Here is a 22,829-nt window from a genome sequence, read left to right on the forward strand (position 1 = left end):
CTTCTTTTATAGGTCTCTTCGATGTATTGTACCTTGGACAATTTTGATCTGATTCAGAAATTTTCACATTTGCTGAACTCATTTGTAGCATATGTGCGTAAAGTTTTGGTTTGCTGGCTCTGAGTTTCTTTGATTTTGGTTCGTTCCAAACTTCAGTGTGTGTACTTCTGCAATCGTAGTTGCAGGAGGTTCGTCGTAGCAATGACCGCTGTTGATGCATGTTTCGAGTGCCCATGAAAGGTTGGTTTCAAATGAAATCTTGCAGGTTCTTCATCGACGGTCAGGAGGAAGATCTCTATATCTTGTTGAGATATGCATCGACTGATCACTTCTGCTCCTTTATGAATAGTAATTATGACGTGTGGAGCTTGAATAAAAGCGTATAAACTGAGCTTCGTTGTTGCAATTGATGAGATAGCCACGAAGTCTCTCCTTTGTCCCACTGAAAGATATCGCGCTTGTGCATGTCTCTGGACTGAGTTCTATATTGGGGATTCGCTATCAGATAGCAGCTATTCTTGTACGGTTCTCTCAATGAGAACGCTTGTATTTTGGATCAGCGGAGTACTTGTGTGTATATCTTGGCTCCGTTTGGATACCATGGTGTTTTACTTATTTTCATGATGTTTTTGTCAAAAACAAAACACCATGTGTTTGGAAACCATGGTGTTTTTTGAGCTAAATCATCCTCAAATCAAAAACACAACACTTATTTCAAAACACCTAAAAGGTGTTTTAAGTTTGATGTTTTGGTTTTGAGTTTGAGAATGTGTTAATATAATATCTAACATAATATATTAAATGTAATTAGTATAGAGTTATTATCAACATGCTTATTATAATATACTATACTATACTATAGTTAATCTAATATATTAGTAATATTTATTAAATAATATAAAAATATAATAAATAAAATATCTTATATAACAATATAATAACATATTAAATACTAGTATTTAATATGTTAACAATGTATTATATAATAATAAATAATAATAATATATAAATAAACTAATAAAAAATAATAAAAATATATAATAAAACTAAATATAATACATAATAACATACTAACACTAATAGATAATTGTTATAATTGATCCAACTTTTAATTAAATTAACTCCTTAATCAATTAAATTATAAATATTATATAATAGTACACATATTAAAAATTTATTATAAATACAATAATATATATTATAAATATTATATAGTATAATGTAATATAAAATATAAATATATAATATATTATAAGATAAATATATTATGCTATTAAATATTAATAAAAATATATATTCATTAATATAATAATTATCTTATTTAATCATAAAATTATTATATATTATTAAATTATATTCAAAAAGACCGATTACATATATATACATATATTAAAAATATTTTTATAAATATTATGTTATTAATAACATACAGTATAACATAATATTAACATTATAATAATTATTTATATGAATAATAATATAATAACATATTATATATTATATAAGTATAATATTATATTAATAATAAAATAATATATTATAACAAAATATAATAGTAATGATATACAATACAATGTTGATATACTAATATAATTTAATATATAATTAGTTCTGAAAATTAAAGTATGTAATAAATTATAATATAATATAATTCAATTAATACAATATAATATTATAATAATTAAGGTCAATTTTATATTGCATTATATAAATACTTGTAATACTATAATAATTTAAACTAAATATTATAATATTTTATTTATAATATATTTTATTATAATTAATATATAATATATTAATAATATGTTTAATACTAATGTTGTAATGGATCAAACTAGTGTTGACCAAAAATACTTAACATGATGCTTTGAAAACGTTTTAAGAGAAAAACACAACACCATGGTGTTTTCTTACAAAAACACAACAAAGAAAACACAATGATAGGCATTAGGTGTTAGTTTCTGTGTTGCACACTGTGAGTGGTGTTATCACGTTTCGTGTACGATGAGGATATTATCTACTTTTGTGGCGTTTGCAGCCACATCATCTTCTTTTGTCATCTCTCCTTTTGCGGTAATCGGCATCAAAAATTCAAACCCAAATTTTATTATTCAAGATTTAAAATAAAACCTTAAAATATATAATTAATTAATTAAAAGAAAGGGCCTACCTAGCCACAACTCACGTTTTTAATTTACTAATAAAAATTAAGTTCTTCCCATAGAAGCCCAAAGTTCCCCGTTACTTTCACTACGTAGAACGGTGTTTGGAACTTGAGCAGAACATGGCCGCGCGGCAACGCTCTGGTAAGAGATGTTTTTAGAGAGAGAGAAAGGTTGATACGGGTGTATCTTCTCTTTGGAACTTAGCGATCCTCATGGGAGCTTGAGAATAGATGATTCTCATGGTAACTTGAGAATAGATGTGTAAAACAATACAGTGAAACGCAGGTCAAAGTATGGAACGAGACGGCGAATCGAAGCGTCCAGTTTTCAGCTCGTGAGTCGACTCATACATGCACATGAGTCGACTCATCAGGTTGAGTCGACTCATGCCTGTCATGAGTCGACTCACGAAGCCCAGTCGTTTGTCAGAAGTTTCTGACCAGTCGACTCATGACTATCATGAGTTGACCCACGAAGCCCATCAGTTTTGTCAGAAGTTTCTGACCGGTCGACTCATAACTGTCATGAGTCGACCCATGTGTCATGAGTCGACTCATATATGCACATGAGTCGACTCATCGATGGTTTCCTGGTTAGTTTGAGTTTCTGTTTGTACGAATTCCCGTGGGATTTGTGCTTGGTTATTTACCACTTTACCATCCATGTTGTTACACCTATATAAGGGATTGTTCTAGGGTTTCTAAGGAAAATCAGATGTAATCAAAGAGAGATTCTAATCAAGAGAGATTAGGGTTTAGAGAGAATTGGGGGTTTGTTCTCGATTCTAGTGAGATTGTGAGAGAGTGATTGTAATCTTTTTATATCATAATCTAGAGAGGGTATTTTTCTTCGCCACATACTGAATTATTCTTGTATTTCTGTCATTCTCTTCTCAACCCACATTCGATAATTCCGCAATCAAAGGTGCTCGCACGGCGACTCGTATCAAGTTGTAATCAGAGCGATCAGATCCTGTGAATGAAGCATCCTGTATATGGTCCTGACTCGATCGCAATACAAAAAGTTAAACGAGATCCTTATTTCATTAGGAGGAGTCCAGAAATTAAGGAAGGAGAAGATGACTGAAGGAGATAGTTCAGCGAGGTTAGACGCATTGGAGAAACAGATGGAGACAATGAGTTCGACTCTCACACAGCTCGTCAATATCTTCCAAGAAAAGGACAAAAAGGAGGAATCTTCTTCGAAAGGAAAGAAGAAACTTATGGAGTCTGATGGAGAAGGCAAGGAATCTGATTCTGATAGGGAGGTCGAGATTGTCAAAACTGTTCCGCGTTAAGGGGGTAAGAATTCTTACCAGAATTTGAAGATAGACTTCAAGGTAAAGATTCCTATTTATGATGGGAGTGTCAACGTCGAGAGGCTTGATGATTGGATCGAGTGTATGGAGACGTATTTTACCCCCTATGGATATTCATCCAAGGAGAAGCTTGTGTTTGCGACTTTGAAGCTTTCGGGGTATACATTGACATAGTGGAAATCCTATTGCAAGCAGGAACGAAAGGCGGTGTCGTGGAACAAATTCAATGAGCTACTGAAGAAGCAGTTCTACCCAGTGGGATTTCTTGAGGAGCGTTGGTACAAGTGGTATGGCTAGTGCTAAAGAGTCAATCAGAGCGTTCAAGAGTACACAACAGAGTTCCAGCAGTAGGCGATGGTTCTAAACGTCGCGACGGATGAATACTCCATCTTTATGAAGTACATGGCGGGTCTGAACGAATACATCCAGAAGGAGATGAAGCTATTCACGATCGAGTCTATTGCAGAGGTAAGCGTGAAAGCTATTGCCATCGAGGGAAAGCAAAAGAAGAGCAACGAAACAAAGGGAGATGCAAAACAGACAGGAGGTGATTCTAGTGGTTTTAAACATAAGGATAAGAAGAAGGGTGATCCAGGGAGAGCAGAACGGATTTGTAGTCACTACGAGAAGACATGACATATCGCTGATCGATGCTGGGAGAAGTATCCCCGTATAAAACCAAAGGTGTTGAAGAAGAAAGAGGACAAAAAGGCATACGTGATAGCACAGGGTCCGAAGGAAGTTCCTGGGATGACAGAGCCCAACAGTAGTCTCAATCTTATGGCAGAAAAACAGACCACGAAAGAGGATGAAGACCCCCGAGAGCAGCTCTTTGTACTAAAGTTGCAAGTGAAAACCAGTTTGGTTAATGTCATTGTTGATCCAGGCAGCGAAAAGAATTTGATATCCGAGGCCTTGGTTCAGAAGCTGGGTCTGAAGACAGTCAAGCATCCGAAACCCTATCCATTAAGGTGGATGCAGAAGGAGACGGGACTAAGTGTAGTTGATCAATGCACTGTCAGATTTGCGCTCTACGAGTCGTATATTGACGAGGTCACGTGCGACGTCGTTCCATTGGATGTTTTTCAGGTTATACTAGGTAATCTGTACTTGTGGGATAGATACACGATCTACGAAAGGCGAGATCAGAAGTACACATTCACCAAGGATGGTGAAAAGTTCATATTTCGTTCGGCGTCTCTTCCGAGGGAGGCAAACTTGGTGACGGTGACGCGAATGAAGAGGCTAGTGAATGCAAGCAAGAAGTTCGTCTCGCTGTGCATTAGACTTTATGACGAGCCATCAAAAAGGAGTTGCATGTTGGAGCGGAAGACGACTACGATGAGGCGAGGAACAAAGGAGTCGTTTTCAGTTGTACGTCGATATCAGGTTCCTAGCAAAGCCAGGTGGTACATAAAGGATGGAGGAGCTCGTGAGCTTTCTCAGCTGAAGTTCTAACTTGAATGGGACTTCAAGTTCCTAAAGGGGGGACCATGATACGAGTGTATCTTCTCTTCGGAACTTAGCGATCCTCATGGGAACTTGAGAATAGATGATTCTCATGGTAACTTGAGAATAGAGGTGTAAAACAATACAGTGTAACGCAGGACGAAGCGTGGAACGAGACGGTGAATTGAAGAATCGAAGCGTCCATTTTTCAGCTCGTGAGTCGACTCATACATGCACATGAGTCGACTCATCAGGTTGAGTCGACTCATGCCTGTCATGAGTCGACTCACGAAGCCCAGCCGTATGTCAGAAGTTTCTTACCAGTTAACTCATGACTGTCATGAGTCGACCCACGAAGCCCAGTAGTTTTGTCAGAAGTTTCTGACCGGTCGACTCATGACTGTCATGAGTCGACCCATGTGTCATGAGTCGACTCATATATGCACATAAGTCAACTCATCGATGGTTTCCTGGTTAGTTTGGGTTTCTGTTTGCACGAATTCTTGTGGGGTTTGGGCTTGGTTATTTATCACTTTGTCATCCACGTTGTTACACCTATATAATAGATTGTTTTAGGGTTTCTAAGAAAAATCAGATGTAATCAAAGAGAGATTCTAATCAAGAGAGATTAGGGTTTAGAGAGAATTGAGAGTTTGTTCTCGATTCTAGTAAGATTGTGAGAGAGGGATTGTAATCTTTTCATATCATAATCTAGAGAGGGTATTTTTCTTCGCCACATACTGAATTATTCTTGTGTTTCTGTCATCCTCTTCTCAACCCACCTTTGATAATTTCGCGATCAAAGGTGCTCGCACAACCACTCGTATCAGAGGTCTTTAGAGGTCAAATCGAACCACCATTTTTGTCTATCATGTTTTCCATTTTTCGCTATAAACCCGAAGTCACACCCCATTTATTTCTAAGTCCACACACTTCTAAAATCTCTTAGACCCAATATACACTATCTAGAATTTTATACAATTAATTTTTAGACTCACCTACTCCGTAAGAGAAATTTTATCTAATAAATCCAGACTTTTACCCCCATTTATTTTTAGGCCCTAATCACTTTCAACGTCAATCTTCCACTCAAAATATCCAACATATTATTTTTAATCGCGCTTTTATTCAACAATTTGATATTCCTTGCATGTTGTCATGTTTTTCCGTAATTTTTTTTATATTTTTTAAGAGGTTAGGTATATAGCATAATAGAAATGTTAATTCTACAAACCCACTTTCAATATCAGTAGTTCGGTTTGGTATCAAGTGTGAGTTGTTGTATTTGTGCTGTAATTTGTTAATTTTTTGTTCAAATGGTTAAATATATGGTGTATTATTAAACCAAATGCTAATTTTTTATGGATTCTGATCCTCTCCACTACAAAAATATAGTGGAGAGACCATTACATAATCACAACCATTGATTACCAAGTTGATGGTTGTGATTTTTTTCTTTTAGTGCAAATTAGGAATGAGTGTACTACACGAGGGTATGGTAAGTGTTAGATTTAGATTGTATCATAACCGCCTACTAAATAATCAACGACTGAGATTAAAAGTAGTGACCACTCCACTATTTTTTATAGTAGAGATGATCCAAATCCATTTTTTATAGCCTTTTCAAGATAATGCCGGCATCAACACGCCACTCAATTTTGCTTATATATCCCAAAGTTAGTGGGATGTCTACAGTAGTGAACAGTAGACATCCTGATAACTTTAATGCACAGAAAGAATACAATAGTTATTATCAAGGGTATTTTGTATGTATACCCCAAGTTTTAAGTCGAGTTACTTTTAGACCCACCCACTTCAAGTCATCAAGATACAAAAGCTTTAGTATGCAGGGTTTTTATTCTTATAGACCCAAAGTTTTGCCCCCACTTTATTTTTAGACTTGCCCACTTTCAAAGTTGGAGTTCTCGCTTATAAACTCAAAGTCTCAGTCCCCTTTTCTTTTATAACTTTCCCACTTCCAAAGTTGGAATTCTTGCTTATAAACCCAAAGTCTTACCCCCGTTGATTTTTAAACCACCCACTTACACAGTATTACAGAACATCTTCCCACCCCACCACGTTGGCCCCAAGACGTTGGTCTCTAACTAGGAAAGTAAATGCTTGAGCTTGAGAAGCTTCTGGTCTGTCATAAGAAAGCGCTCTTAGTTCAGTTCGGTAGAACGCGGGTCTCCAAAACCCGATGTCGTAGGTTCAAATCCTACAGAGCGTGATTCCGTTTAGGTTATTTTGAATCACAAAAAAAAAAACTTAACAAAACACAGTCGAATTGCAACTTGAGTTTGACCTCCTACAAGGAGGAGGTCAATCAAAAAAACTATTAGTCAATCAAAGGTCCAACTGATCACCGCGTCTGTATTGTAAATATGCAGTTACAAATAATCCTGCTAAAGTAATAGGAATTAGACCTAAGACGATTCCAAATAGAAGAACTTCAATCATTTCGATTTGTTTGAGGAGATAAAAAGAAAGGTAAGATCTATCCCTAAATATTAATCTGAAAAATACGCGAATCTCAATGACCAAGAGTTACCAATATAACCAAGAATTAACAATTGACACGAGAAGGGACCGCGGAATACCTGAAGTAGAAATATTTTTTTCTATGAATTTGTTCATTCAATTCAGTTCAAATAAGTTGTATCTTGTTCAAGCCAATCAATAGAGCTAGGGTTATAGTTGAAGCAGCCAATAGAAAACCAAAATAACTAGTTATAGTAAGCATGAAAGAGCTAAATTGGGGTTATAGTTGAAGCAGCCAATAGAAAACCAAAATAACTAGTTATAGTAAGCATGAAAGAGCTAAATTAGATATCTTCTTTTGCTACATATGTTGATAAAACACTTACCTAAGTTTCAATTTTTTCGGATACGACGGTAAGAAAAAATCAATTGACAGAATTAGTTTAGTTCTAATGAAAAGTTATTGATTCATCGGTCATTTTCTTGATCCCCCCCTAGGAACACAAAATTTTGCCTCAAATTTAATTTAAACTCCACGCACTTGCAGAAGGATTTTTTGTTTACAAACTCATTTTATCCCTTTTTATTTTTAAACCCACCGCTTCTCAAAAAAACATTTCTCTTATAAACCCCAAGTTTTACCCCCATTTACTTTCAAATCCATCCACTTCCAAAATCACTCATAGACTCAAAAAATCCTACAAAATAAATTTTAATCCCTATTTGTATTTCAGCAGTTTATTATATGATATTTAAGTGGTTAGATATACGATGTTTTGAACAAATATTTAATTATTCGTTGTGCTTTTTTTACACTATAATACCGTGACATTGTGAACTATTCATAAAAAGTTAACCTCATTTCGTATTATAGCAGTCTAGTCTATGAGGTATGTTGACGTATTTTGATATAATATTTTTTTATGTGGTCAGGTACATGATGTGTTTTAAATCAAATGCGCAGACCATTAATTCTTAATATTTTTACACTAATATTGCGGCATCACCTGGATCAATTTCACTTGTATATACTAAAGTTACTGAAGATGAACAATATTTTCACACTAATATTTCTAATAATCTAGGATATATTAAAAGTTTGTGAATATGACGTATGACTTTCGACTTTTGATAGAAATAGAAATGGTTGCTCGTTTAATTCTATTCATCAACATTTTATCAAATTTTTTGTCTTTTACATATAAACCTAACGTCTTACATCCAGGACCGTCTCAAGCATTTTTTAGGTTCTAGGCACAGAAAAATATTTGGGGCCTTAATATTTTTTAAAAAAGTTAAATATTAGTTTTTCAAAAATAGATTTTATATAAAATTTAATTTTCTGGCTTTTTGAGATGCAAAGTTACTAATTAAATTTTTATTAATTTTCTGGCTTTTTGAGATGCAAAGTTACTAATTAAATTTTTATATTCAAGCTTTGATAATAAATCATTTTTAATTGATAAAATTGGATGCAAAGTTACTAATTAAATTTTTATATTCAAGCTTTGATAATAAATCATTTTTAATTGATAAAATTGTCAAATTATTTAATCTTTCTTGAAAAGTTATTGAGCGTAAATAAGATTTTATTAATTTTAATTTTGAAAAACTTCTTTCTATTGAAGCTATACTAACAGGTATTGTCAGTAGTATTCTATAAGTTATCCATGCATTGGGAAAAGAATTTAAAATTTTTTATAAGTTTTAGTATCTCAAGTGTTGTTTTTAATTCATGATTTATTATTTCTTTTAAAACTTTTAGTTCTGAAAGTAAATCTAAGCCATCAATATCAGATAACATGTCATGTTTTAAAAAAATTTCAACATGCAAACAGTTTTCTTTTAGAAAATCATCACCAAGCAATTTTAATTTCTCTACATCATACAAAAAAACCAAATTATCTTCATATATATTAAACTGTTCAAACCTAATTTGAAATAAAGAAATGACATGATCAACTATATAGTTGAAATAATTAATTTTAAAAGATTCTTCAGGTGAAAATCTCACCTCATTAGTTTCATTCTCATCAAAAAATTTCTTTCTTCTAATTACACGTTTTTTACGAAATTTTGGTTCTGCATTCATTTCATTGGCAATCTCTTTAACACAAATCATAGCAGATGTGAACCCGTTTTCTCTATAGTCATTAAAAAATGAAACAAGTTCTTTTAGTTGATATAATGCAATGGCAATATTTATATCTTTATATTGTAAAAATTTACTAACAGTGGTAACTGCAAACAATATATCATACCTAATAAAAATTTAAAAATTTCAATCTCATATGTTGCTAAAGAAATTGCTTCACTTTTTGTTTTAGGATCATCACTAGCTTCTGCTAGTTAATATAAAACATCTCTTATTTGTGGAGCTTGATATTTTATTGCTTTAACACTTTCAAGGCGACTTTTAATTTGATCATACTTTAAAGTCTGACATGGTTACCTGCATGAATATGATAAAAAGAACAAACAAATATTAATTTTTATTTAGATTAATTAGAATAAGCATCTAGGAGAATAATTGGCCCAAATTAAAAACACCATGTAAGGATTAAAATCTAATCAATTTAGTTGAATAAAAGATATAAAAGAAAAAAACAAAAACACAAAATACAGAACAAAACCGATATATGTATATATATATATATATATGAGATTAATGAGTATTCTTGTCATAGGAGTGGATTTCCTCCTTGACGCCTATGTGGCACAATCCCTACCATTCTCATAAAGTAGGAGAGAGTGTGTGAGTTGGTGGGGATTTGTGCCTACTTTATGAGGATGGCGGGGATTGTGCCACATAGGCGTCAAGGTTTAAAAAAAAAATTCAAGATCCAAACAATTTTCTTTTAGAAAATCATCACCAATCATTTTAATTTTTCTACATCATACAAAAAGCCAAAATTATCTGCATATATCTTAAACCGTTCAAACCTAATTTGAAGTGAAGAAATGGCATTATCAACTATATAGTTGAAATAATTAATTTTAAAAGATTCTTTAGGTGAAAGTCTCACCTCATTAGTTTCATTCTCATCAAATTTTTTCTTTCTTCTAATTACATGTTTTTCACAAAATTTTGGTTCTACGTTCATTTAATTGGCAATCTCTTTAGCACAAATCATGTAAGGATTAAAATCTAATCAATTTAGTTGAATAAAAGATATAAAAAAAATAGAAACACAAAATACATAACAAAATATATATATATATATATGAGGAGAATGAATGTAAATTTATTAAAATAAATAAAAACCAACAAGCTTGCCTTTTATTTTGGGGCCTTCTTAATTAGAATTGCAATTATGTATGTTGGGTATCAAAGATTAAACAAATATGAAAGATGAGTGAATGAGAAGAGAATAAAGGAAGTTAGCAAGAGAAAAAACGCATAAACTATGCATAAACGAGAATGAGTATTTAATATGTGTTTTTTCTCTCTCTTTTTTTACCGTTACAATCTAATTAATTATAGAAATAAAATATAAAAAGGAAAAATGTGTCGGGACCCCAAAAGTAGAAACTTCATATGCTGCAGCCCCTCCTAGTTTCTCCCATGTGGTTCAGCCCCTTGAAGTGTGACATTTTGTGCTGTAGCCCATTTTTAGTAATTATTACATGTCAGCTAAGCTAAAATTCCCGAAATATCCTTATCCACTCTTCTTAATCCCTCAGACCCAACACTCATATCATCTCTCTCTCTCTCTCTCTCTCTCTCTCTCTCTCTCTCTCTCTCTCTCTCTCATCTCCTCTCTTTCTCTCTCTCTCTCTAAAACCAAGAGCTTTCTCAAGTTCGTCGCACTGGCCCTCGCCCTCGAGTTCACTGTCGCCTCCTCTTCGCCTGACCTTCGAGTTCAACCTTCCCCCCTGTCACGCCCCGCTTCCCAAAATACCCGGGAATCGGGACGTGAACAAGCCCGCGACGTATTAGATTGAGAAGAAATATACACTACTATTTTTTTCTCTTTCTTTTCTTCTCAATCCAATACGCTAAGCGTCTGGAAATAAATACAACGCGAAGTCACAGGTCCCCGATCACAATCAGCAAGAATATAATAGACAAACTCAGAATAAAAGAATACATATCATATCACAAATAAATATCATCCAAGACATAATGATACGGGTCCAACATACCCTTATACAAACTATCTGAATGAGATACTGGAGAATATAAAATATAATGATCAGGCGGAAAGAAATGCTACAAAAGTAAACTAGGATCATCGAACAACTAGAGGGAATAACTACGCTTCGGCTTTTTCAGCTCGGTCTTCTAAGTACTCAGCTAAGAATCCTCTGGCTCCTAGCGATCTTCCAGCTGAACTTGTTCTTCCTCTAAGTCTGACGTACACCAGAGAAAACAGGTGTACGTCAGGTGCATGGCGCACGACAAGACCCCACAAAAGAAAATAGAATGAACGGAAATCCAATGCGAAAAACGATACGATAACAGAAACAACAAAAGAACGTGCAACTGGTAATCCAACAAAATCAACATGAAATCCACTACCAAAACATGATAATCATAAGAATCCGTAAATCAATTGGTAATGAAATCATGCAGCTAGCGATCAGAATAATCATCCAAGTCACCATGTCATACAAATAGATAGAATTAATACTTAAAAATCTATAACAAGAGACGTAGTACGTCGAGCGAAATAATCCAAACAAGGAAACCCTCATGTATATACCATATGTCTCAAATTGTAGATAATTAAATATTAATCCCGATCTATGTATGAAAAGATAATACAACTGATCCGTATCTCACAAAAAGTCATACCTAGCCTAGAAACGAGGTCAAGTAACTAGCCATCCTATAACAGGTCACTGGTCACATCTCACACAGAGTCAATGCTCCTATCACCGGATAACTGACTGTTCACAAATCCCCTACGCGCATCCAATCCCGCGAAACAGGCGGCTAGAGGACTACACGCAATCCGATCTCGGCCCGGTCCGAACTCAGGCAAAGCTCAGGTGACGAAACAAGTCACGGATCAAAGTGACGAAACAGGCCACTTTGTCCAACAAACCAACCCCAGGACGAAACAGGTCTCTGGTATGAGTCTGGAAGATACATCAACAGCCTTATCCGATCACATGAACATTAACTTCCCCATCCCAACTCTCTTGTTTTTCTAAATCAACCATAATCCTCATTGAAACTCGGGTTCACCACCTAACTCAGTCAACACACCCACACATGTCACTAAGTCTGTTCATGACGCACGAGACCACTAAGTCATGAACTACTTAAGGGTTCTCACAACAACCAGAAACAATAAAAGTAGACATGTCAAATATAGTACAATAATCGTAAAACATGAAATGTAATCCTGAATCAGTAAAACATGCATACAGTCTGGTTTCATCAATATCTTGTTATCCAAAATAAATAATTCTTTTTATTTTAAATAAATTCTTTTAAATCATCATAATTATTAAAAATATAATACTTTTGCCGAAAATAATTTAACAACTCAAAATGACCCCTTTTCCAAAATAATTAATTTTAAATTATCTATTTTAATAATTATTCGAAACTAACTCATTTTCCCATTAGTTCATTCTCTCATCATAATAATTCTAAAAACATCTTAAAATAACCATTTTTACACAAAATTTCCCATTAGTTCATTCTCTCATCATAATAATTCTAAAAACATCTTAAAATAACCATTTTTACACAAAAAAATTTTCTTTTAAATTACTTATCATAACATCATACACAGATAATTATACCACAGCTTAATATTGGCAGATAATTTATAACAGTCATAAAATTATAATAAGTGACAAGCTGAGCAACGAAATCTTGCACATAATTACTTTGCGACAATTATAACAACGAGACGGATCTGTCGAGCGGGCTGCCGGCAGGAGGGCGGTCGGATCTGTCAGGCTCGGGCTCTGGGCTGCGTCGGTGCGTCGCGCTGGAGGGCTGTCAGAGGCAGGCTGGTGGGCTGAGTCTTAGGCGGAGGTCAGCTCAGGGTCGACCGCGACTCGGAGTTGCTGATGAAGGGCTCGACGGGGCTTGGGTTGGGCGACGAGTGGCGGAGACGTCGGAGAGGCGGTGGCTTGCTGCTTGTGGCGTGGCGCGGCGCGGGTGGGTGGAGCTTGGACCGGCGGCGCAGCGGGCTGCTGTGGGGTGCCGGTTGAAGGTTTGAGGGTGGCTGTGCTCGGTTTGGAGGAGGCCGCCGAGGGCTGGGCGATGGTTCGGAGCTCAGGTGCAGGCGCTGGCGGCGGTCTTGGAGGCGGAGACACCGTGAGCGCGGCGGAAGGCTGGGGGAGGCTGAGAGCGGAGGAGGCGGCGGGAGGATTGTGTGGTGGACTCGGCGCGGCTGGTCAGAGCACGGGAGTTGGTGGGCGTTCGCTGATTGCGTCGGAGTTGCATCGGCAACGACGGTGGGTTGTAGAGGAGCTGGTATGAGCGAAGGACGCGCAGGCGAGTTGTTCTTTGGGTTTGTGCTGCAAGAGAGAGAGAACGAGAGAGGGGTGAGAGAAGAATAGGTTAGGCGGCGTATGAAAATTGAGGGCAAGCGGGTGTGTTTGTCGGCTATACCACAGGAGAGAAGAGAGAGAGAGAGAGGAGGAGAGAGGAGGAGGAGAGACGAGAGAGGAGACGAGAGAGAGAAGAGAGAGAGAGAGATTATTACGGTGATACATTAGTGATAGATGGGATTAAGGCGAAAGTTAGAAATTATTTAGGGATAACAACTGATGCGAAGATAAATAAGGGAAGGTGGTGGCTACGATAAGAATGAAACGAGAGAGGGTTTGTATTTAAATATATGTCTTCGATTGGACCTTAGGCTCTTTGAATTCTATAATTATTTTTAATTTTGTTTGTTTCTATATATTCTATAATTATTTTATATCATTTTAATTTGGGAAAAATGTGTCCAGGCCCCAAAAGTGGGAACTTCGTGTGACTAGCCCCCCTTACTTTGCCCCATGTGGAATAGCCCCAAATACGCATAGTATTTGCGACGAGGCCCCGAATTGACTCTTTTCAGAAAAAGCCCAGCGGAAGTTACTATCTTGCCCTCTGATGGGACTGAGCTGGGTTAATGTGCCCCTCACCTTTACAAGTACTCTCCCTCTCTTTCTCTCTCTTCCACCTAGCACCGTCATCAAGAACTCTTCATCTTCCTAATTTCTGTACGAATTTCAACGTTTCTAGGGTTTTCGCCGGAAAAATGTCGTCGTCTACGGAAGAATCCAGTAACGACTACGAGGTCGGGCACCGAGCCGAGTTGGAAGGAAAAGGCGCTTCATCTGCGGGTGGCAGCGCGGAGGAAGCTACGGAAGCTACGAAAACCCTAATCGAAATGCAAAAGGATGCATTACAATGGCGAGACCAGAAAAGGAGGACGACAATGGCTGGTCGTACCAACAAACCCCCCTCAAAAAAACAGTAAGTGTTATGTTATACTGCGAACAGACAATGCAGATTAACCCAATATTGTTAGTTCTAGGCTTATGTTATACTGCGAAGAGACAATGCAGATTAACCCAATATTGTTAGTTCTAGGCTTTGTCCAATGTTAGTTCTAAATTTATACCAACGTTAGATCTAGTTTAAGTCCAATGTTAGTTCTAATATGAGTCCAATGTTAGTTCTATAATATTACGTGTTAGCTCTATTTTGTTCCCGTTAGTGCTAGGTCTAATATGAGTTCATATGTCTTACTGAACTTACAAATTCGAAAACTTTTTACAGGGAAAAAATTGCTCTAACAGGCTCAGCAGAAACACTAAGGTTAACGGCCAATATCGGGGCTTATTGGGGATTTATGAAGCGCATTGCCCCGAAGATCCGTCAGTGGCATAGGGATGCATACTGCGGTTCTATATTTCAACACTACATTTTATTTGGGGCTCCTGCGCCTGATCAGCCCACCCTTGAGCTGCTGCTGAGCTTTTTCGACAGAGATAATAACACCTTTTCTATACATGATTCAAAAAGTGGGGGTATGAAAAATGTTAGTTTTGATTTGTAATGGGTCCATAACCATACTTATTTCCCAATTTATGGAGAGGACATAAGGAACAATAGGGACTCAAGAAGCAGAATATGGCTGGAATACTTCTCTAAGCTTTTCATTTCTGAAGAGGGTAAGAAGTTAAAAAAAGCAGAAACCAGCCAACGTAAACATCTTGAAGGGCTACTTGAACGGCTTGTTGAATCTACCAAAAAGCGGGATATCGAGGACTTTGTTCTGCTACAAATTTTGTACAAATGCTCTATGATATGGAGTCCCATAGCAGGGGAAGGTATCCCTAGACCCTTACTCAGGTACCTGGATAGCATTCAGAGGGTCAATTCTGTTGCATGGGCCCCGTTCTTTTATAATGAAATTATCAGGGGCATTGGAGTTGCTTTGGAGGGAAAGAAGAAGCAAAGGGTCGCATATGTCCCAGGTTGCATGACACTATTGTGTGTAAGTTTCATATTTTATTGATCTTGTTTCATTCTAGTTCGTACCTATGCATTGTTAGTTCTAACTTATTCTATGTTAGTTCTATTCTGTAGCGTGTTATTTCTAATCTGCACAGTGTTAGTTCCGTTCTGTAGAGTGTTAGTTCTAATCTGCAGATTAGAACTCACACGCTACAGACAGATTAGAACTAACACGCTGCAGAATAGAACTAATACTGTGCAGAATAGAACTAACACTCTACAGAATAGAACTAACACTGTGCAGATTAGAACTAACACTGTGCAGATTAGAACTAACACTCTGCAGAATAGAACTAAATCATAGGTCATGTTAGTTCTATCATAATTCATGTCGTACCACGTACTAATTTACACCATGTTAGTTCTAGATGCAGCCATATTTTATTCTCTTTGGTCTAGTCTAGTATTAAATGTTAATGGTAAATATATTATTTGGTACAGCTTTGGTACTACGAGATGACAGGCATAAAGAAATATGCCCTCTTAGACACCTCCAGACCTCCAATGACAAATTAGGCATCAGGGGAGGAGAGAATCGCATCTATGAGGATGCCGACAATTATTTCAAAGGCTAAGTCAGCGTCAATAACATTTGTCCATAGGCCTATTGCGGAGGTCGCTTCTCCTGGTCATGTTCATTCACTTCCCGCTGAACAGAGGGATGAAGGTCCCGCTGTACAGAGGGGTGAAGTTCTTCAGCAAAAGCGTCAGGCAAAGAGGAAGACTTTGCAGGAAGAAACTACTAAGAACTTCTCAATAGGTTACGTAAGTATCCTGTTATGTTAAGTCGTACTCATTTCACACTAACTGCAAAGAATATCCTAATTATGTTTAATCCTACTTAAAATTATAATCTTGTATCAATAACAGATCATGGCAAAGCATATTGACGTTGCTTTTGACGATGAAGAGGAGATCAATGTTCTTCCCATTAAGCAGCAACTCACATTTTGGAGAAATTCTGCTAAATTTCTCAAGCGACTTCTTGTTGCTACAAAGCAGACCAAGAGAAAATATTGTAAAGAATTCATGATTGAGATCAACAAGCTTAACATGATAATTGAAAAATGTGAAAGACATGGTGGGGTTATAGACCCGGTGCTGCTTAAGTCAAATATCAAACATAAAATTACAAATGAAATTAGGAAGAAGCGACGGCCATCTCAAGAGGAACAGAAGTCCAAATCAAGCAGTGTATATAAGGAAGAGCCCACCATGCAAGAACATGTACATAAGATTGTTGAAGAGGATGTGATGCAGAACATGTACATAAGATTGTTGAAGAGGATGTGATGCAGCCTGCTGACGATGAGGCAATAGAAGAGGAGCATGTTACTTCTCCAATGGAGGGGGTATATAGTAAGTTTGAACAGACTGTAGATACTAAGGTTGAGGATAGTGTAAATAAGGAAGAGGAGCATATGGAAGATATTGTAGATAAGGAAGAGGAGCATATGGTAGATAAGGAAGAGGAGCATATGGAAGATATTGTAGATAAGGAAGAGGAGCATATGGTAGATAAGGAAGAGGAGCATATGAAAAATGAAAATTTTATTGTAGATAACAAAGGTTTTGATGAGGATCCTGTTGATGGTGTAGATAAGGAGGAAGGTATTGTAGATAAAGAGAAGGAGAATGTAGATAAGTTGGAAGAACATGAGGAAAAAATTAAACATGATGTGGACAAACTTGTAGAAGTTCTAGCGACCAATGTGGAAGCAAAGCGTAGACCACAGCCAAGAAGGGTAAGCAGGAGATCTAAATGGAAGAGGACACCATATACTGAAGGCAAAAGAAAGAAAAAGGAAAAAATTAGTATAGATATACTTGAAAGTCCTGAATCAAAAATAAAACTAGCTGAAAAAGTTACTCATTTTTACCCCGGTAATCAAATCGCCACTTTTGATGCGTTGAGTTTGAAACCAATGACAGATGAAGAGGAAGCTCTATTGGTAGAGCTGAATAATGAGCTTCCAGACCCTACATTGTTTAACTTACGCATAATAGATAGCGCAGGTGCTTTTGTACATAATTTAAAGATAATATCTCCCGTAGCAGAAAGACTCGACAAAGCTCAAATTGAGAGCCTAACCAAATTTTTTTCTCAGAAGATTCACAGGTAAGTTTCAGTTGACTATTTATATGCTAATTCTCCACATATTAGTTCTAATTCATGTTACTTCTAATTTATACCAGGAGATATAATGTTATAGTAACAACCAACAGCAGTATTAACAGGGAAGAGTTGTTATATGTGCTTCGTGGTGGCCGCCTTGACGACAAGGTTAACATATACTTCCTTAATAATTCAAATTATATTGTTTAAATTGAATTTTAATGTTTCATAACAATTACAGGTGGAAGAAGCAGTTTTGGACACGATTAGCCAGGAGGCATACGGCAAAGGATATGGAGTGGTATCGGTGTTCTTTCTTGTAAGAACATGCTATTCCTAATTTCACCACGTTAGTTTTGATTGAAATTCATGTTAGATCTTGTGTAATCCATGCTAGTTATACCATGAGTCACGTTAGTTCTAGTTAGCATCAATTTAGACCTACCATAAGTCATGTTAGGTCCATTCTGTAGAGTATTAGTTCTAATCTGCACAGTGTTAGTTCTATTCTGTAGAGCGTTAGTTCTAATCTGCACAGTATTAGTTCTATTCTGTAGAGTGTTAGTTCTAATCTGCACAGTGTTAGTTCTATTCTGTAGAGTGTTAGTTCTAATCTGCACAGTGTTAGATCTATTATGTAGAGTGTTAGTTCTAATCTGCACAGTGTTAGTTCTAGTCTGCACAGTGTTAGTTCTATTCTGTAGAGTGTTAGTTCTATTCTGTAGCGTGTTAGTTCTATTCTGCACACTGTTAGTTCTATTCTGTAGCGTGTTAGTTCTAATTAATACGGTGTTAGTTAGCCTTCGCATCTCATGTTTGTTTTAATTTCAACTCAAACATGATGTGTTTGCAGCACTCACTCTATAGCTTGGAGGCGAACAATTACGAGCTATATTTGTCATTCATTGACAAATATACTGCATTCCGTATGGAGCATCTCTTGATCCCTTTGGTCAGGCACGATCATTGGCATCTTGTAGAAGTTGATCTTAAAGATAAAGTCATCAAGCATTACAACTCCGCTGGGCACGAAGCTTGGATGGAGCCTGTTAATAAAATCATAAACTTCTTTGATGCCCATCATGCTGATTTTATTGAAGATAATGTGCGCAAAATATTTAGATATCAAGCCATCAAATGCGAGCAACAAAGAGGACGGTTAGTTCCGATGTCTATATTGTGTTAATTTGTGTTATAGTATTCGAACGGACCGAAAATGTCTAATGAACTCACTCTATGTTGCAGCTTTGACTGTGGTGTGTTCGTCTACCTCTTTGTAAAATCCATAATTGAAGGACGATCAACATTGCTGGTTAATCCTCCGAACGATATCCCTGAAGCTATGCGAGCAAGACTTGCCGCACAATTATTACTGGCTGGTTTTGAACAAAGACATAAAGAAGAAACAGTGTACAGTGATGAATGATATGTTCATACAAATACAATAATGTATGTATATTTAAGTAATTGAAAATGATTGTTATCAGATGTATTGTTCTATCTGTACCATGTTCGTTCTAGTGATGCTCGTTAGTTCTAACTCATTCAACGTTAGTTCTATTCTGTACCATGCTCGTTAGTTCTATCTCAGAGCCAGTTCTAATTTTTTAATTATTTAAGTTATCTTCAGACCTCCAGCTGCTCACTTCTTTCGAAGCGACGGTTCCATCACACAAACATGTCACATCATATATTCGCGTGTTCCCAAGTCAGTTAAATAAATTAATTAACTTAAATACCTAATACGAACTTCCATCGATAGGTACGGTCACCACCTTTCTTCTACTGGCCCCAGCGTAGGCGCCTCTGCAAACCCCTCCCCCTGCTAAAAACCTCAACCCAGCGTCATCTATTTTCATCGTATACCCTCACAAATGGCTGGGGATCCTTCTTGTGTACACTGCCATGGGACAGGACACAACACTCGAGATTGTCATCATGGAATTACCGCAAGTGCCCCTCCGAGGATGCTTACCGTCCCGGCCAACACCTCCAGCACCATACGGCATCTTTCTGCTTTCGCCATCTTCAATCTTGATAGAGGCCGTCCATCGGTGCAGGAGCTCCGAGAAATGCTGGCCTACCGCTTCAATCTTAGGTCATGGCCCCATCAAATCAAGGAGGCGGCAGGGAACAGCTTCATGGTACAGTTTCCATCCGATGAAGTTCTTGCCCAAGCTATTGAACTCGGTTTGATAGATATGGGCACATTTAAGGGCAGATTTCGCCGTTGGAAAGAGGATCTGAGGCTAACAACGTTGCCTCAACCCTTTCTAGTATGGATTCGCCTATTCAATCTCCCATACCACCTCTGGAATTTTGAATTTCTTCAATCTCTGCTCATTGGTATCGGTGAATGTGTCATGTGCTCCAGGGACGTCATAACACATTCTAACTTCAAAGACTGTAGAGTTCTACTCAAGGTTAGGGATTTATCTGAAATCCCTAAGAGGCTTGGGTTCCGTTACATCTCGCCGGTGGACGGTAACGCCAGGGAAGGATACGCCATCACGCAGGTCCAATGCGGGGGGAATTTGGAGAGGGCTCAGGTATCCACACGACTCAACTTAGGGCCCCAGCGTGCGCATCCCTTTAGGACCGACCCCGAGTTAATTGAGATTAGTTGGGGTGGCGTCCACATGACGGTCGAGAGAGACCAATGGCAGCTGTTTCTCCATAACCAAGGGGTCGGGGGTGCCAATTCTCCGAGGTCTCTCCCTACCGGCAATGTTCCTCTCCCTTTAAACCCCATCGTCTCCTACAGTGGCTCAGCGGAATCCAGTTCTCCTTCCTCAAAGCGCAGTAAGCCAGGACCTTCGAAAAGGAAGGCGAGTGACAGCGAAAAGGGTTTATTAGACCCAAACCGATCCAGCGAGGGCAGCAACAAATGAAGACCTGGAATCATTGCGTGTTTTTTCTTGTTAAATTTTGCTTATCCACCACAGTCTGATACAAATCTTAACCCAAATACAGAGAACCGTGTTAGTTCTTATATATTAGTATAACTAATGTTGTGTTAGTTCCAATCTGCACCCTTTTAGTTATATATTATAACATGTTAGTTCTATTCTGTAGAGTGTTAGTTCTATTCTGCACAGTGTTAGTTCTATTCTGTAGAGTGTTAGTTCTAATCTGCACAGTGTTAGTTCTATTCTGTAGAGTGTTAGTTCTAATCTGCACAGTGTTAGTTCTATTCTGTAGAGTGTTAGTTCTAATCTGCACAGTGTTAGTTCTGTTCTGTAGAGTGTTAGTTCTATTCTGCACAGTGTTAGTTCTATTCTGTAGCGTGTGATGGCTTGTTAGTTCTATTTTATTACACGTTATATCTAATTTATACCACGTTATATCTAATTTATGTTAGTTCTATTTTATACCAAGTTATAAACCTAATTTATACCACGTTATATCTCATTTATACCACGTTAGATCTAATTTACTAATTTAAACCAAGTTAGTTCTATTTTATACCACGTTATAAACCTAATTTATACCACGTTATATCTAATTTATACCACGTTAGCTCTAATTTATACCAAGATAGTTCTATTTTTTACAACGTTATAAACCTAATTTATACCAAGTTAGTTCTATTTTATACAATGTTAGATCTAATTTATACAAAGTTAGTTCTATTTTATACCAAGTTTGTTCTCATTTTATACCAAGTTAGTTCTAATTTATACCAAGTTAGTTCTAATTTATACCAAGTTAGTTCTAATTTATACCAAGTTAGTTCTAATTTATACCAAGTTAGTTCTAATTTATACCAAGTTAGTTCTAATTTATACCAAGTTATTTCTGTTCTGTAGAGTGTTAGTTCTAATCTGCACAGTGTTAGTTCTAATCTGTAGAGTGTTAGTTCTAATTTATACCAAGTTAGTTCTGTTCTGTAGAGTGTTAGTTCTAATCTGCACAGTATTAGTTCTATTCTGTAGAGTGTTAGTTCTAATCTGCACAGTGTTAGTTCTATTCTGTAGAGTGTTAGTTCTATTCTGCACAGTGTTAGTTCAAGTCTGTAGAGTGTTAGTGCTATCCTGTAGAGTGTTAGTTCTATTCTGTAATCTGTTCCGATCCAAGTCAGTTCTGCTTCTGCACATGTTAGTACTATCTGATACCAAGTTAGTTCTATTCTTTGGCTTGTTACTCCTAGCCCCTCGAGCGCATCGAATAACTGAGATGTTAGTTCTATTCTTTTAAGCGTGTTAGGCCTAATATGATAGTTGTTTTGTTACTTACAACTTTTTATCTAGTGTAAGCTGATGTTAGTTCCCGATTAGCAAGAATAAACATTCAATCGGAAAAAACCAAAATATTTGTTGCATACTGGGACGAAAACACTTCAACATATCAAACACTTAGTCAGCTATAGATTCATTACATGTTTTACGGTTATGACCTTCCATATGACATCGAGAACATTTTACTGGCCGCGTGTAAACAGTTCTGTTGTTGATACGCCTGGTTTTATTTCTCCCTTTCCTTTTTGTTGTAAGTGGAGGTAGGATCTGTATCTCATCCCTTGGCACGATGCGCTTCTCAAAGTCAGGGATAGGGTAGAGGATTGGCTCGTAGCTCTTTTTAAAGGCTTCAACCGTCATAAACCAGTCACAGAACTGGTAGACATCCCTTTTCATAAACATAATGGATGCGCATGCATGTTTGCAAGGGACACGGGTTACATCCCACCCACGGCAAGTGCATGTTTTATTGTCTAGATCCACTTGACAAGATCTATGGGATTGTACCTCAAATAATCCTGTGTGGGACTGACGAACCTCCAATGGACGGCCATTTTCCATGTTCTCTTTGAGAGCAAGT

General features: G+C 36.9%; 2 protein-coding genes, 1 long non-coding RNA gene and 1 other non-coding gene across 4 annotated transcripts in view; all 4 read left to right on the forward strand.

Moving 5' to 3' along the window:
* LOC109845083 (uncharacterized RNA methyltransferase CT0009) overlaps positions 1-598 on the forward strand; it is a 30,014-nt gene extending 29,416 nt beyond the window's left edge. The window contains exon 11 of the mRNA XM_020414271.1: positions 13-598. The gene's annotated coding sequence lies outside the window, so the exon portion shown is untranslated. The remainder of the gene's footprint in view (positions 1-12) is intronic.
* Positions 7,089-7,162, forward strand: TRNAW-CCA. Its single transcript has one exon. It is a non-coding gene; the product is annotated as a tRNA-Trp (tRNA).
* Positions 18,090-18,875, forward strand: LOC109844364. The gene is made up of 3 exons (XR_002248003.1): positions 18,090-18,179; positions 18,253-18,330; positions 18,865-18,875. It is a non-coding gene; the product is annotated as an uncharacterized LOC109844364 (long non-coding RNA).
* Positions 18,940-19,531, forward strand: LOC109845926. The gene is made up of 2 exons (XM_020415164.1): positions 18,940-19,169; positions 19,257-19,531. The coding sequence occupies exons 1-2, from the start codon at positions 18,940-18,942 to the stop codon at positions 19,435-19,437; spliced, it is 411 nt and encodes a 136-aa protein (XP_020270753.1). The 3' UTR covers positions 19,438-19,531.

This window comes from Asparagus officinalis, chromosome 6 (assembly GCF_001876935.1).
Source record: "Asparagus officinalis chromosome 6, Aspof.V1, whole genome shotgun sequence".
In the NCBI taxonomy this organism is placed as follows: Eukaryota; Viridiplantae; Streptophyta; class Magnoliopsida; order Asparagales; family Asparagaceae; genus Asparagus; species Asparagus officinalis.